This window comes from Aspergillus costaricaensis, assembly GCF_003184835.1.
Source record: "Aspergillus costaricaensis CBS 115574 unplaced genomic scaffold BO79scaffold_32, whole genome shotgun sequence".
Classification (NCBI taxonomy): domain Eukaryota; kingdom Fungi; phylum Ascomycota; class Eurotiomycetes; order Eurotiales; family Aspergillaceae; genus Aspergillus; species Aspergillus costaricensis.
This window is the reverse complement of record NW_020291832.1, coordinates 112,008-126,291: the sequence shown is the minus strand read 5'-3', so window position 1 is coordinate 126,291 and position 14,284 is coordinate 112,008. Positions and strand designations below refer to the sequence as shown.

Here is a 14,284-nt window from a genome sequence, read left to right as displayed (position 1 = left end):
CCATGACTCAAATGGGGGGCGAAGGCCATCCAAAGCAGTGATTCCTTGCCCAGACCCGAGGGGTCCGGTCAGCGGGCTGATCACATGGAGAGCAAAGATTTCAGAGAGAAAACAGGAAAGAGACAATTTGATCTCCGATGGTATTTCCAGAGATAGACCGGGAGGGAAAAGCGAAGGGAAGTCGAACTTGGCTGTGGCTGTTGTTCCTCAATACGGGCTGCCCGGCAAACTTGCCCGACCGACCACTAACTATATCCACCAGGCAACTCGGGCGAATATTATCACCATCTACAATCTTTCTAACGAACTTGGGGAAGAACGACCGCTCCGGAAATAAATTCGTCCATTTGCCAGATGTGGCACCGGCCACAATCGGACTAATACTATCTATGTAGAATTGGGTATGTCAAGCACGGCATATACAGCAAAGGGTATGTCCATTCCAAAAACCGAGACCATCCAAACCAGTCCCCGAAATCAAGCAACGCCAAAGCCCCGGGCGTTCTCCAACGCCTTGCTCAACTTTTCCTCTAGGACACTACGGGAGGAGTATTCCGGCAACAGGAGACGTCCGAAGCAGGTCAGACTCGTGGGAAGGCGCTGCAACAATTAGTACTTGGCTCTGCAACACTGAAGGCGACATCACTTACAGCATCTCCTACTCCGTTCTTCTGAATCACAAACATGATGCTCGCAATCCCATTAACCGGTACCCGATCGCTGGCAGTGACAAACTCTAACAGCTGCGCCTTCTTCTCGGCTGGGTACCGCCGTACAACACTCCAGAAGTCCCTGATCACCCGGTGGCTGGGGTCAAACCCGCCCTCATACCGTGCGTGGCGCTCCAACTCTCGGATGTCAATTGTCTGGATTCCCTCTACCACAGTCTTCAAAGCCTCCGGTGTGAAAATGGAGAGGGCCGTCCGGTCGAGGCAGGTGTAGAACCCCTGAGCGAACGCCTCGAACTGAGGCCGGACGGACTTATCCGTTAGCCAGAAGATGTAGTCCTTGACGAACTGGGCACGGTTGCTGTTGGTCACCAAGCTGGCCTCGTCGGCGGGAGGTGTTGGCGACTGAGCTGGGACAACTGTGTCAATCGGTTTTGTGGCTTCCCCATATGAGCCCGCTGTCTCTGCAGCCATCGAAGACGGGGGGCTGAGGTCGGCGTGATCAGCAAAATGGCGGACCTCCGACCATGGAGGCGAGTACCCAAGGGACCGCGACCCGCTCCTGGCACGGGATGGCGTGGACGACACAGGCCAGGGAGCATCTTTGTCCACCTTTTGCATGTCGACTGTTTCTACAGCCCCAAAGGCCTCGAAGCTAAATTCGTAAGTCCGCATAAATATGTCGCCCACATCTCCATCCTCCCATGTAAGCAGATCTCCCAATCCCTTGCTGAGTTCTGGCCAGCCGTCCTGGATGTGCTCTAGGTGCTTCACCTTGAGCCCGAGTAGCTTGCGGTAAAAGGCAGTCGGGAAGTTGACCGGGAGCGTGAGACCATTATACACAGCCAGAGACATAAGGAGTCCAAGCAGCTCGAACTTGTACAAAGGCTCCCACGAACAAGGCTGGAACCATGAGATCCGCGTCCGCGCGTCCGTCGTGAACATGCCAAAAGACGGATCAAGTGCCTCTGCCATCAGAACTCGGAAGAATTCCTGCTGAACACCACCGTGGTCAAGACCCTCCTCACCTTCATCCATACCCATTTGTACCTTCAGTGGCCGCATAAGCTCCCGTCTTTCGCGGCGCCAGAGCTGATTGAGAGCATCCATAAGAATATTGTCGCGCCGCACCATCAGAACCAGATATGTAGACATCGACGTCTTTAGCTGTGCGAGTAACCCGACATCATCCTGAACCTGGATGGGGCCAAAGGCCGTTTGTGTCACGTGTCTCGTCGTAGTCATAGCGGCTTCGTAGTACTTGGACATGGCCGCGTAGTTGAGAGCTCGGAAATAGATCACCAACGCTGAAGGAGGGAAAAGGAAAGGATAGGACAATAGATGCATTGTCTTGTTGTTCGGAAGGCGACCCATCCACTCCACAGGCATGTCCAAAGGTTCCAACCTGTCGGAGAGAAACGGGGTGTGGAAGTCTTCGGGTACCAGGCCCAAACGACTGCGCTCCTTGTACAACAATGACAGAATCTGAACGGCACCTCCAGCCGAACTGCTTTTCGACAGTTGCGGGTTACCATCCCATTCCTTGAGGAGAAGGGTGCGAAGCCATTCAGCAATGAAAGCAGGCGCGCCAGGAGGGGGAGTATGATCCGAGTCGCCAATGGCCGCTGTCATAGCCCCGTAATGCTCGCTGAGATTGTTCACAATCAGATCCAGAACGCTGTTTTTACGCTGTTTTGGCAAGTCACGGGAGTACACCTGTCGCGCTTTTGATATTTCGTGGAACGCCATTCGTGCGGTGAGAGCGCGTACTAAGCGATCAAGTAGCCGGAGGGCCAGCTCATGCTCAAGCATATCAGTTGTTTCTACCACAAGACGGGCCCTGGGTATCGACAGCTTTTGCATGTCCGAACTCGAAGATACGCCCCCGGCCGCACGCATTTGGAGAATCGCTCGCCATGTTGGTGCATCTATCTCGGGAAGAGAGCTAGCCAGGGCAAAAATGGCGAGTGTAGCAACATCAGCAGCATTGGCATCAGTAAAGTGCTCATTGCCCTCCGAATCGGATCGACGAATGATCGGTGCGCTGGATGCGGCGTTCGTCAAGTTGCTAGACGAACGGCGGGGAAGTTTCCCTGATATCGAAAGCTCTTTTGGTGGGATGAATAGTGTCTCTGTAGCGCTCCAGAGACTGTGAAAGACAATATCCCGAGGGCAGATGCGGAGTAGCTTACGGAGCGATGGTTGTAATTGTTGGAGGTCAAGCTTGGGCTTAGAGCGGTTCTCATTCATTCCAGTCGGACCGGCCGATTTCTGGCGGAATGAGAGAAGGAGTTGCTTGGTATTCCCCAGTGCATAGAAAACGCTCTGTGAAACGAAGGAAAACACTTCACGCTGACGGGGAGTCGCAAAGCGCCACTCTGACTCCTCGAAGCTCCCGGTGGATTCCATGTAGGTCAGCTCGTCCTTCCACAGCTCTGCCTCGTCCTCAGAGAGTATCATCATTTGCGTCATGCCGTCAATTATCTCGTCCGTCAAATGTGATAGGGATTGGATGCTGGAAATGGCTTTGTTCTGACTCGAACTCCGGCGCTTCGGTTTCCGGGCACTAGGAGACTCTGTCTCCGGAGGAGGTTGTTCGTCGCTCTGAGGCTCGGGCTTCTCGAATTCGTCGAGCAGGACATTGTTGAGATACTTCGCTCCATCCCATGAAACACGTCGTTCTTTCTTCGGCTGCTCCTGCGGAAGGGGATAGTTTCCGTCTGCTGTTCTCCCTCGATGCTTCTGCGGACGATGCCGTAGGGCGGGTGGCGAAGGTACATTGTGTGTTTCATCGCCATTGACGTGTGTGTTCACGGTGAGCTTGCGGGCGGGTTTCAGCTCCTGATATGATTTCTCCTCCAAACTTGTGCGTGGGTTCTGGCGCCACTGGTCCACGTCCGTGAGCGACAGTCGCTTAACCTGCTGGTTAGGAAGTTTCAACTCCAGCGCAGCCAGCTGGCCATTCCCATGGCGCGATGAGGGGGTTTGGGGAGCCGCAGTTGCAGACAGAGTATGTTGAGGTGTTCGTTGTCGGGTTAGATTTGGCCTAGGTTTATCCGAATATGGATGTGTTCCATCGGAATCCGGCTTTGGTGATCGAGATTCGGGACGGGTGTCTATGCGATCTGAATCCGGACCGAGCGAACTTGGAGAGCGGCGTAGAGGTAACCATTCTATCATCCTCAGCGATAAGGTATCGAACAAGTTCTGAGTGAACGACTTCGGGTCTTTCATTCGTTGTGTTGCAGGTGCCTCCTCCGGTATAACCGCCGTCAGGTCCTGGGATTCCACACATGGAGACAAACTTCGACCATTTCGATCATTAAAGCTGGAAGAATGTACGTTCCGAACCGTCGATGGCCTTAGCACCCCATCCGCACCAGTATGGTCCCCGCTCCGTGACTCGGTACGTTCTCTCGGTAGCTCATTTGAAGGTAAGGTGCGGTTCCGTCGTTTCGATCGGCGTTGATATTCCTGGGGTGAAAGCTCATAAGGAACCCGAGAGAGATTGCGACACAAACCGTCCTCCGCGTTATCCAAGCTCGCCAAGTAGCAAGCCAGTGTGCGGGCGCTCAGCTCAGTATACCGGCGAAATGGCCCCTCCGTCACGCGTTTTCGATAGCTAGCGCAAGTTGGTGTCTGACAGCCGGGATCCTGACAGCCGTAGAGGAGTTGATTCTTGTACCTAGAAGCGTTCCCGTCAGCGGGGCCAGCGCACGCACGGCGTCATAGACGTTACCTGCGGACCAGGAGGTTGAACTGGCGACGGCGTTCATCTCTGCACCATAAAAGAACCTGCGCAGGGTCCGAGACGTCCACGGTGTTTTGAGCGATCACGTCGGGGGCGTTCGGAGGTAGCTTGGAGCGGTGGAACTGGGGTCGGTCGATGCCTCCATGCGAAACCTCATACGAGCTCACGGAAGCTCCGCGGAGCCTGGTCATCTTGACAGACTGCGGAGCATGCCGCAGCTAGCGATCGAGGAAAGACAGTGGCTTGACAAAGCACCCTCTCTATTTGTAGGTCTGCGCAGCGGAGAAAGGGGTCAAACTCGAGGCGAAGGTGGTTATGTGACTCGTTATTTCTGGGGTCTGGGGGTCTTGCGAGGCTGATATCACGAGCATTTGGGGGGGGGGCCTCAGGCGCCAAGACCAGCTCGGGTGATGAGTCAGCCAGTGGAAACACCAGGTAAGACGCCAGTCCCAATTCGGATAGTCCGGTCTTGTTGCTTGTGATCACAGGCTCTCACTTGTACTTACTTTGTACCCTCCGATCTACCATTCGTTATTATTAGCTATGGTGACACTTTCCTGTGGTACACCGGATTCCAGAAGGTTTTACTTGGTAGTTATATCCTTTTATATCCATCCCGCATTGATCGGCCTATGCACGGCCCTACGGAGGACAAGATAGATCTTGGGAAGCAAGGGAGCTATCTCTACGGCAGAAGTCCGCGCTTTGACTGGTGTATGATAAGTGGAAAGTCCATTATAGATCCTTACATGGGTCTCGACGGGGCTAAAAATGTTGTTCACGCTGCCAGCAATCAGTGCTGATGTGTAACACCTGATTTCCACAAGTCTGTACTCTGCATTTCTCAACTGTCTCGGCTGCTAGACCATGCCTGTAGAAACATTCCCCACCGATCTTCCCCTAGATTTCTGCGTCCTACCCCATGATGATGCTTATTATCCCGAATTAATATGCTGTGCAATGCTTTCGACAGATGATCTTAAAGGCTTCTGTCGAGAACACCTTTTCAACTGTTAACCCACATTCTGATGCAGCCACGACTCAAATCGCGACACTTCCCATGAACATCAACTAAAGTAAGAACAGTATCTACCAAGGCTACAACGACTGTCAGAAGTAACAGTCGATGATATCTGACTGCATTGATCAATTACAATGTGGCTACCACTATATCGCCCAAGACCAGGGTACAGCCTGAATTGTTCCATGACGATTGACATTAGATACCGTGATAGCAATCGCGGATTGACTACTCATTATTCTACTTCTCTGCTATTTTAGCTCTGGTCAACAATCTTGCCACTATTTATATTGCTCGCCCCGTTATTACCCCCCTCATCTGCGGAAGATATGGTCTAGCTTCTTGGCAAGGCATGTGGAGGCATGGTACAACCGTCTTCAAGATGTAGGAAGTTGTTTCAGTATCAAAGGTGGAGGCTTACGCTCTTCCAATCCCAATTCCAACGCTGGTTTGAAAGTCCGGCATTGCCAGGTTCTAGCCAACGCCATGATGTTGTGATGCCCTCTGCACTACTTGACTGGGTTGGTGACCCCTCGTAATGTCAGTGTTGGACTTGATGACCTTAATGCAAGCGAGTGCTGCACGATACAACGGAGTAATGCCAGCTAATCTGTTCTGTTGCGTATATCGCTAGTTAGAGATAACCACGCATGTATCCAAATCGGGCAGTGGACCAAATAACACAAGAGCGGGTGACAATATGCACATATATTGCAGCACTAAGTACTTTCAATCTATATTTCGGGCTCCTATTCCTCGATTCATCGTACACGCGCAGACCAAGACGACCCCCCTCTTCAGCCGTACGGGTCTTTTAATCTATATCACATTAAAGGCGTTATGGTTCACCCATAAACAGGCGATGTAGCGTGCATGGAAATATATTCCGTGTTCTAGCCCCACAGCTGCCCACTAGTCGGACGGACCAAGAAGACCAACTACTACCTCGATCCGGGCGATCAAGCTTTATATTCCCTCAAAGATGTCAACTTTGAAGGATTCTATTGGGAGCTGATAACATCATGGAGAAATGACAGAGCCAGCGACGGCAAATTCACTGCGTCGTATACCAGTGAACTCAAGGTTACCAAAGGCAGCGAGAACACTCTGAACGCGAACATGGGGATGTCGTTCGAAGGCCTGAGTGTCGATATCGACGCATCATCCAAGACCTTCCAACAGACAGAAACGACGACAAGCGAGACGCACACCGTGGAGCTTACGGTCCCGGCGCAAACGACCGTTCACCTTTATCAAATGGTCTACCAGTTCAAGACGAATATTTGGTTCATGAATGATGGACGTGGTGAATTGTTTCAGGTGGGGAGTCATAAATGTTATATTCCTGCGCATGTGGAGGGATATGTTGAGATTCATTCGACGGAGTATTTCTCTAGGGAGGAGGAATTGGAGGGTTTGGATAGAATCGATGCTCACTATTTGGACCCTGAGTGGCCGGGATACACGGCCACGTACTTTTTTGAGGATGCGACGGATGAATGCATGGACTATCCCTGGGATCATGGTGTCACTATTCCTACCTTGTAGGTGGGGGCTTTATCTTGGGCTGGGTTTTTCTTCTATTGGGGGTTTTACCATACCGTTGTGTGAACGCAGAGATGTCCGGACATCATGTGTATCTGGATCTGCTTAGCTTTGACGAAATACAGCCTCTTTGATCTCTACTGCACAGCAGTCAATCACTTAGTGCCATCCATCATAACCTAGGCCCCTGAATCACCATCTTAATCCCCTCTCCCCGTCTAGCAGCCTCCCACGCCTCCGTCGCCTCCTCAAACGGAAATACCCTCGATATCAAACCCTGAAGCACGACCCTCCCCCTCCTCACAAGATCCGCTCCCAAGTCAAAATCCCCAGCTCCATACCGAAAACACCCCTTCGCCACAATCTCCTTCTCACACATCTCGGCAATTGGAAACTCCATTATCCTCTTCCCCATCCCAGCCTGCACATACGTGCCCCCCTTCTTCAGCACAAACACCCCCGTCTGCACCGCCATCTCTGCCCCCGACGCATCAATCACGACATCTGCACCACCATTATCCCTCAATCCACCCTCGTTCAGTATCCTTTCAACATTGCCTTCTACCCCCAGATACCTATCCATAACCACCCCCTTGCCCACCCCCTCCCCAATAAACCCCCTCGCAAATCCCACCCTCCCCTCCACCACATCCACAGACACCACCACACTCGCCCCAAACTCCCTCGCCACTACCGCACAAAATAACCCCACAGTGCCTGCGCCAAATACCACGACCTTCTGTCCAGGCCTCACATCAGCAAGCCTCACAGCGTGAACAGCCACAGTCAACGGCTCAATCAAGACCGCTTCCTCTAACTTAATGCACTCAGGCACCTTGTAGCAGAAGTCTGCAGGGACGCGGAAGTACTTGGTCAGCGTGCCGTGCACGAATGGTGGGTCCGCGGCGAACTTCATCTCTGGGCAGAGGTTGTAGCGTCCGCTTTTGCAGGAGGTGCAGCGTCGACAGGGGTAGCCTGGCTCGATGGAGACTTTGTCGCCGGGCTGGAGGGTGGTTACGGCGGTGCCGATGGCGTGGATGATTCCAGACGCTTCGTGGCCCATTGTTAGGGGGTGAGTGGAGGAGACGTATGTGCGGATGCCGCCGTGGAGCCAGAAGTGGACCTGATAGTGTGGGTGAGTATGATATGAGGAATGTATGGGATAAAATGGGATGGATGGAGCTTACATCGCTGCCGCAGACGCCGGTGTATGCGATGCGGATGAGGACGTCGTGGGGGTTGTTGTCGAGGGTGGGAATTGGACGGTCTTCAAAGCGTGCGTCGAGTGGGCCGTAGAGAAGGCAGGATGGGTTGGATGGGTTGGGGTTCATGGTATATTAACTTGTGTCTGTCTTAAACCTGGGGGAAATGTGGTATCCAGATAGATTGGAGTCTGTCAATTTGTTGATCAATGGCACTCTTGGCAGTTTATGACCCCGCTTGAGATGTTCATATACATGCTTTCCATAAAGTGTCGGCGCTCTGTCGGCCGAGGACAGATAAGTGGATGGTAAGACTGACGTTCGTTGAAGCGCCGTCGGGGCAGGTATCCAGCGGCTGGCCGTGCTCCGATAGTCTGATAGTAGGTTATTATCCTCTCTGCTTTGGTAATTCTTGTTCTGCTTTTTCTTTGTTTTTCATATGATACTTCTCTTCCCTGTTAAAGGGTGTCATAAAACCAACCATTCACATTTGCCAATCCTCTGCATTGTCAGCGACCAGTGCAGCTCCTGAAACATAATCAAACGATTCAACTTCGTTCGTATTCGGAAACCCCTCGAGTCCTTCAAAGATATCCATATCAAATGACGTCGCATCAAAGAGCATCTGAAGGGAAGGGTCAACAGCAAGTGTGTCGAGACGCGTGCCAGTGCTATTATACTCCATTGGTAATTGTGCCGTGCCCGGGACACTTGTCGAGGAAGGCTCCCCCACTGCAGTAGGGCTAGCTTGTGACTGATACATAATCCGGTCAAGCACTTCCAAGCACCGCGCTGCAGCTTGATTCTTCTGGCTCAAATTAGCTAGGCAGTCACGCGATCTCTCTATGGAAGATATCCAGAGCTCGTGATTTGCCGCCGCCAAGCTTCTATCCAACGGCTCCTTTGGTCGGAGATGATAGATGCTGAGAACGACGGATGCCTGGAAGAGGAAGTATGTCGCGTACCAGCATAGGCCGAAATGTAGCGTATCCGGATAGTCAACACAGAAGGTAGTGATATCCTGGATACACTCTACGGCGGCATAGTGGCACATGTTTCGGGCTTCTTCGCTGTCTGACGGAGAACTGCATATACGCTGAGTTCCCCACCATAGCATCATTCGCAGGTTTTGTTCCTTCCAGCTGACTATTGCTCGAGGTCCGCGGAACCATGTTGGGACATCATGGGCCGTAAAGTAAAGCGGCAGTGAGAGTCTCCAGGCCTTGAGCTGATGATCGAGTGATCGTGGGGTCTTCATATCTAAGTCCTTCTTTGGACCTGCTATCACGTTACAGAATACGGTGTTTCCGATGCGTGATAATCGAGCCTGTGCTATTATCGCGGAGTATGTAGTTGGTTTGTCGATAGGGAGTGGGACTATGGAATCTAATGGGTAAGTCTGATGGTGATCAGTTAGCTACAACTTTCGTCTCTTTCTTTTAGCATGAAATCAGTTACCGAGTCTTCGATATTGCGAGGGAGTTGGGTTTCGATGAAACAGTCCGACGACATCAGGGGCCTTCCTGTAGTCAGACTGAATCCGCTGTCAAATGAGTAAACAATCCACCACACTACTCTTCTTCTTTCGCTACTCAAGGTGTCGTGCGTCGATTCCCTCGTTGGTTCACGATGGAGGCCCAGTCCAAGAGCCATTCGATATGCTATTCCAATGAAGTTGTATCCGGTATTTGGTCGATCCCGTTTTTGGAGAAAATTCCCCTGTGCCATTTAGCCTTGAAACATGCTTGCGATATACACTGACGCGCATTAAGGTGACCAACCATCAAGAGGAACGCTTGGACTGTGAGAAGTGCACCCGACTCCAGCAGACTTATTGACATACGCGATCGTGCAGCCATGTAATATCTGGACTCCTCTACTTTGGAGCCACCGGATATCACCCAGTCACCGATTGCCAGAACGATATAGAAGATCAAGTGCCATGTGGAGTGAGGTGGAGTATGATGGCGGTTCTGGTACTTCTCGCTGAACGTCTTTTCATGTAGAATTGGAAATGATTTGTTATACCACCCGAAATAGGCTTCAAATAGAGAGTCCGTGAGGATAGAGTTATCAAGTTTCCTCAGAATGTGCGGACTCGCTAATTTGGTCGAGTTTGCAGGGTGTTGCCCTCTTCGAGTAACCAAAGGAGCAGGATGCTCGGGTAGTAAATCTGAGATGGTTTCCAGTATACATGACCCAGATGAGTTTCCTAAAAAGCCACCATCAATCTCATTCATGGAAAGTTCCTCAAGCTACTTACCTAAGTAACCGGATCCTGACCCTTCGGTTGGCAGTGATGCCATTCCATCGAGAGACTTGTTTGGCGGATGAGACGAGGTCATTGGACCCTCGTTCCATTCAAAGTTCTCTAATGGGGTGGAACTTTTCACACCAGGGCTTACACCTAGCAAGCTGTTGTGGTTTGTTTCATTATCATCATGCGCCTGCCCGGCCCCTGCCAGTGATTTTAATGCTTCTTCGATGTCGATGTTGGGATCCAAAGTCTGGACAAGGGTCATCAACTTCTCACAGAGCTGCTCCTTCTCTTCAAGGTTCCTATGTACATACTGAGAATATGTTCCTTATGGTACACAGGGGCCTACACTCACTTGCGAGTCAACGGTGTCCGAGATGGTACACTCTCGAAGAGACATCGTTTTCTAGTCCTCGAGCAGTAAGAGCATGGGGCGGTTCCAGAACACTTGGTAGTACACTATCAGTATAGAAATAGCTAACAATATGCGGGTTGTTCTCGGGGTCATACCTTGCTCTTTCGTCTCTTGAAGCATGTCAGTACTTTATTAGCCACATGCGATAGCCCTCTAGTATACGACGGGTCACTCTTACCCGGCACTCTACACACTACTCGTTATTAGTCTAACGACAGGCTTCCTGCTAATGTAGTACACTTACTGCCCGAAGCTCCCGTGTCTCTGAATTTAGTCTCGTCCGTTTTGCCATGCTGGTGATTAATTCGTGGCAGGAATGTTTTTACATCAACATAAGGCTTATGCTCTAGTGATCGTTGTGGTCGGTCCGCAGTCGTCCGAAGGCCCCGCTGGATCGATCCAGCAAGTTAGCTTCTGATCTAGAGATGTCAAAGACGCCGTTTTTGAGAGCTTATTTTGATGCTTTAAGACGAGCAAAAAGGGTCTATCCTGATATCTCACATTAGTACAAAGAGCCCCTCGCTCTGTCAATTTTTGGATAGTCTTGGATAGCCCTGGAAGATCAGTATGATGTACTCCTAGATGCGGTTCTCTGGTCATTCATTCGCCGGTCCTTCCAGGGACATCTGTCACCTAGCTCGCTCAAAAAAATGCTTTGATAACTACTCGCTCTCTTGACTAGCAAACCTCAGATACTAAGCGTCGCAGTCAGCCTTTCATTGAGAGGCCCGAACGGTGCTAGTTGCAACGTGATTGGCCGAAATCGTGGCGCTCAATTGAGAGGATAAAGAAGTCGTGCGTCAGCACTAGCGATAGTGGCCGTTGCTCTGGCATCATGCGATCGGGGAAGAGTGTTTTCTTTCCTGATTATATCCAGCTCATCAGAATAGCATAATATTTGGCAGACACTGCGAATGATTGTAAGATTAGCGCCGTGCAACGCCGCAGAGCTACTACTTACTTAGATTTCAGATGTTAGGAATCAGTCCAATGACAGCCCGGGGGCTTACGCATGGAAACCACGAAGGATTCACTACTAATCAGACTGACCCCCCAGTAAGAATCCCATGAGATCCAGGGGTTATTAAAAGGTGCGACTACCCGGCCTGGCACTCAGTCAAACTTTCCGAGTTACCCATCTTCTCCACCATATTGACAACGCGTTGTCCGGCACGGTCGCATAGCGCACAGGCCGTCAACTGCAGGAGCTCGTCTCGGCTTCATCTATATCTCTGTGTTTGACAGCTCCGGTCGGAAGTCGCCGGCATTCAATCAGCCTGCGTGTACAGCTCGCAGGGTTCACACAACATGGAGGTCAACTCTCCCAGCTTCGCGTCGCCGCTCGCTAGCGTTCGAGCCAACAACTTGCCCATTCCCTCCCAATTCGAGGGTGTCGTTGATGCCATCAGCAATGCGAGCCCGTGGACTATTGCCTTTACGATTTTCGCGGTCCTTGTCGCTTATGATCAAAGTATGTCTTTTGACCGCTGATTATGATTCACTCGATCGGTCCTAAGATGCCTTGCTTTTCAGTCATGTACCTCATAAACAAAGGCAACATTGTGGGCCCAGCTTTCAAGATACCCTTTATTGGACCATTCTTGGAATCTGTCAACCCCAAATTCGAGGAATATTATGCCAAATGGAAAAGCGGCCCGCTCAGTTGCGTGTCCGTCTTTCACAAGTTCGTTCCCTGGGCGCATACAGATCGTTAGCATAGACCAGACTAACAAAATCCGGTCCAGATTCGTCGTGATTGCTTCAACCCGTGATTTGGCTAGGAAAGTGTTCAACTCCCCGACCTACGTGAAGCCCTGCGTCGTGGATGTCGCTCATAAGCTCCTGGGGAAGGAGAACTTTGTCTTTATGGACGGAAAACCACATGTGGATTTCCGCAAGGGCCTCAACGGCCTTTTCACAAGGAAGGCACTGCAGTCTTACCTTCCTGGTCAGGAGGGTGTCTATAATCAGTACTTCGAGCGCTTCCTTGGTATCACGCAAAAAGCCGGCGGCAAGCCAGTACCCTTTATGCCCGAGTTTCGCGAATTGATGTGCGCCGTATCGCTCCGCACATTCTGCGGCTATTATATTTCGGACGAAGCTGTAAAGAAAATCTCTGATGACTATTATCTGATCACAGAGGCAATGGAGCTGGTCAACTTTCCTATTATTCTGCCTTTCACAAAGGCATGGTACGGTAAGAAGGCGAGTGATATGGTCATAGCCGAGTTTTGCCAGGCCAGTGCGAAGAGCAAGGTCAGTATGGCAGCCGGCAAAGAACCAACTTGCATTATGGACGCGTGGGTCAAAAATATCCTGGCCTCAAAGCAATGGGTTGAAGCAGAAGCCAAGGGAATGCCAATGGAGGGCATGGAAAAGCCATCTCCTCTGCTACGAGACTTCGCCGATTGGGAGATCGCTCAGACAGTGCTCGCATTTTTGTTCGCTTCCCAGGATGCTACCAGCAGCGCAGCCACCTGGCTCTTTCAGACGATGGCACAGCGCCCCGACGTGCTCGATCGAGTGCGTGAGGAAAATTATCAGGTCCGTAACGGTAACGTCCATGCTGAGGTTGACCTGGACCAACTGGAGTCCATGACCTATACCCGTGCAGTCGTCAGGGAACTTCTGCGGTACCGACCTCCCGTGATCATGGTGCCTTATATGGCGAAGAAGCCGTTCCCAATCACTGACTCCTACACTGTTCCTAAAGGTGAGCTCTATAACATGAACCAAGACCTTAGCCGGTGCTAACTATCAACAGGAGCGATGGTTATCCCCACCACGTACCTCGCCCTCCGGGACGAGGAGGTATACGAGAACCCTGACGAATTCAATCCTGAGCGTTATTATACCGGGGATGCTGAGGAGAAGGGAAAGAATAACTATCTCGTGTTTGGAACCGGTCCACATGTGTGCATTGGACAGCACTATGCGCAGCTCAATCTGGTACTGCTTATCGGCAAAGCCTCGTTGCTGCTGGACTGGAAGCATCATGCGACCCCGCTATCAGAGGAGATCAAGGTCTTCGCAACCATCTTTCCCAAGGTAAGTGAGCAGTGAGCAAGAAGAAGCTACAAGTACTGATTGCTTGCCAGGATGACTGCCCGTTGACATTCAATAAGAGGAAGTGGTAAGGTAAAGTGGTGGGATAGTGGAAAGGGAGGAGGGGCGGTTGCTTACTGCCGTTTGACTCATTTGTACAGAATTCACAATACTTATATACATACATTGAGTGTCAGCTTAATATTTCGACTGTCTAATCCACGAAATTCTGTTTTTCCCAATTTTCATTCTACTGTTCACATACAATGAAGACGTTGTTGGATTTGTCCCATTTGCCCATATCATTGGCTCCTAGACCGTGCCCAACAATTGGTACCGTAACACTTTCAAATAACTGCTGCGGGTTTAAACCCCAGACA

General features: G+C 51.1%; 5 protein-coding genes across 5 annotated transcripts; 2 read left to right on the top strand and 3 right to left on the bottom strand.

The window, feature by feature from the left end:
- Window positions 1–328: 328 nt before the first annotated feature.
- Window positions 329–4,610, bottom strand: BO79DRAFT_289858 (HECT domain protein; the record flags this gene model as incomplete). The annotated part of the gene is made up of 3 exons (XM_025688824.1): window positions 329–600; window positions 651–4,353; window positions 4,408–4,610. 3 exons carry the CDS (start codon window positions 4,608–4,610, stop codon window positions 478–480), a joined length of 4,029 nt encoding a protein of 1,342 aa, XP_025536181.1. The 3' UTR covers window positions 329–477.
- A 1,368-nt stretch (window positions 4,611–5,978) lies between these two features.
- On the top strand, window positions 5,979–6,988 carry BO79DRAFT_273428 (uncharacterized protein; the record flags this gene model as incomplete). The annotated part of the gene is made up of 2 exons (XM_025687509.1): window positions 5,979–6,035; window positions 6,338–6,988. 2 exons carry the CDS (start codon window positions 5,979–5,981, stop codon window positions 6,986–6,988), a joined length of 708 nt encoding a protein of 235 aa, XP_025536180.1.
- Window positions 6,989–7,157: 169 nt separating this feature from the next.
- BO79DRAFT_155944 (NAD(P)-dependent alcohol dehydrogenase) lies at window positions 7,158–8,316 on the bottom strand (the record flags this gene model as incomplete). Its single annotated transcript, XM_025678802.1, has 2 exons — window positions 7,158–8,108; window positions 8,173–8,316. 2 exons carry the CDS (start codon window positions 8,314–8,316, stop codon window positions 7,158–7,160), a joined length of 1,095 nt encoding a protein of 364 aa, XP_025536179.1.
- Window positions 8,317–8,671: 355 nt separating this feature from the next.
- On the bottom strand, window positions 8,672–11,151 carry BO79DRAFT_201065 (Zn(II)2Cys6 transcription factor; the record flags this gene model as incomplete). Its single annotated transcript, XM_025681536.1, has 9 exons — window positions 8,672–9,127; window positions 9,224–9,586; window positions 9,646–9,906; window positions 9,969–10,399; window positions 10,451–10,746; window positions 10,800–10,903; window positions 10,955–10,986; window positions 11,025–11,052; window positions 11,104–11,151. 9 exons carry the CDS (start codon window positions 11,149–11,151, stop codon window positions 8,672–8,674), a joined length of 2,019 nt encoding a protein of 672 aa, XP_025536178.1.
- An 842-nt stretch (window positions 11,152–11,993) lies between these two features.
- BO79DRAFT_201061 (cytochrome P450) lies at window positions 11,994–14,158 on the top strand. Its single transcript, XM_025681535.1, has 5 exons — window positions 11,994–12,330; window positions 12,393–12,543; window positions 12,605–13,572; window positions 13,624–13,907; window positions 13,958–14,158. Exons 1-5 carry the CDS (start codon window positions 12,168–12,170, stop codon window positions 13,994–13,996), a joined length of 1,605 nt encoding a protein of 534 aa, XP_025536177.1. The 5' UTR covers window positions 11,994–12,167; the 3' UTR covers window positions 13,997–14,158.
- Window positions 14,159–14,284: the final 126 nt, after the last annotated feature.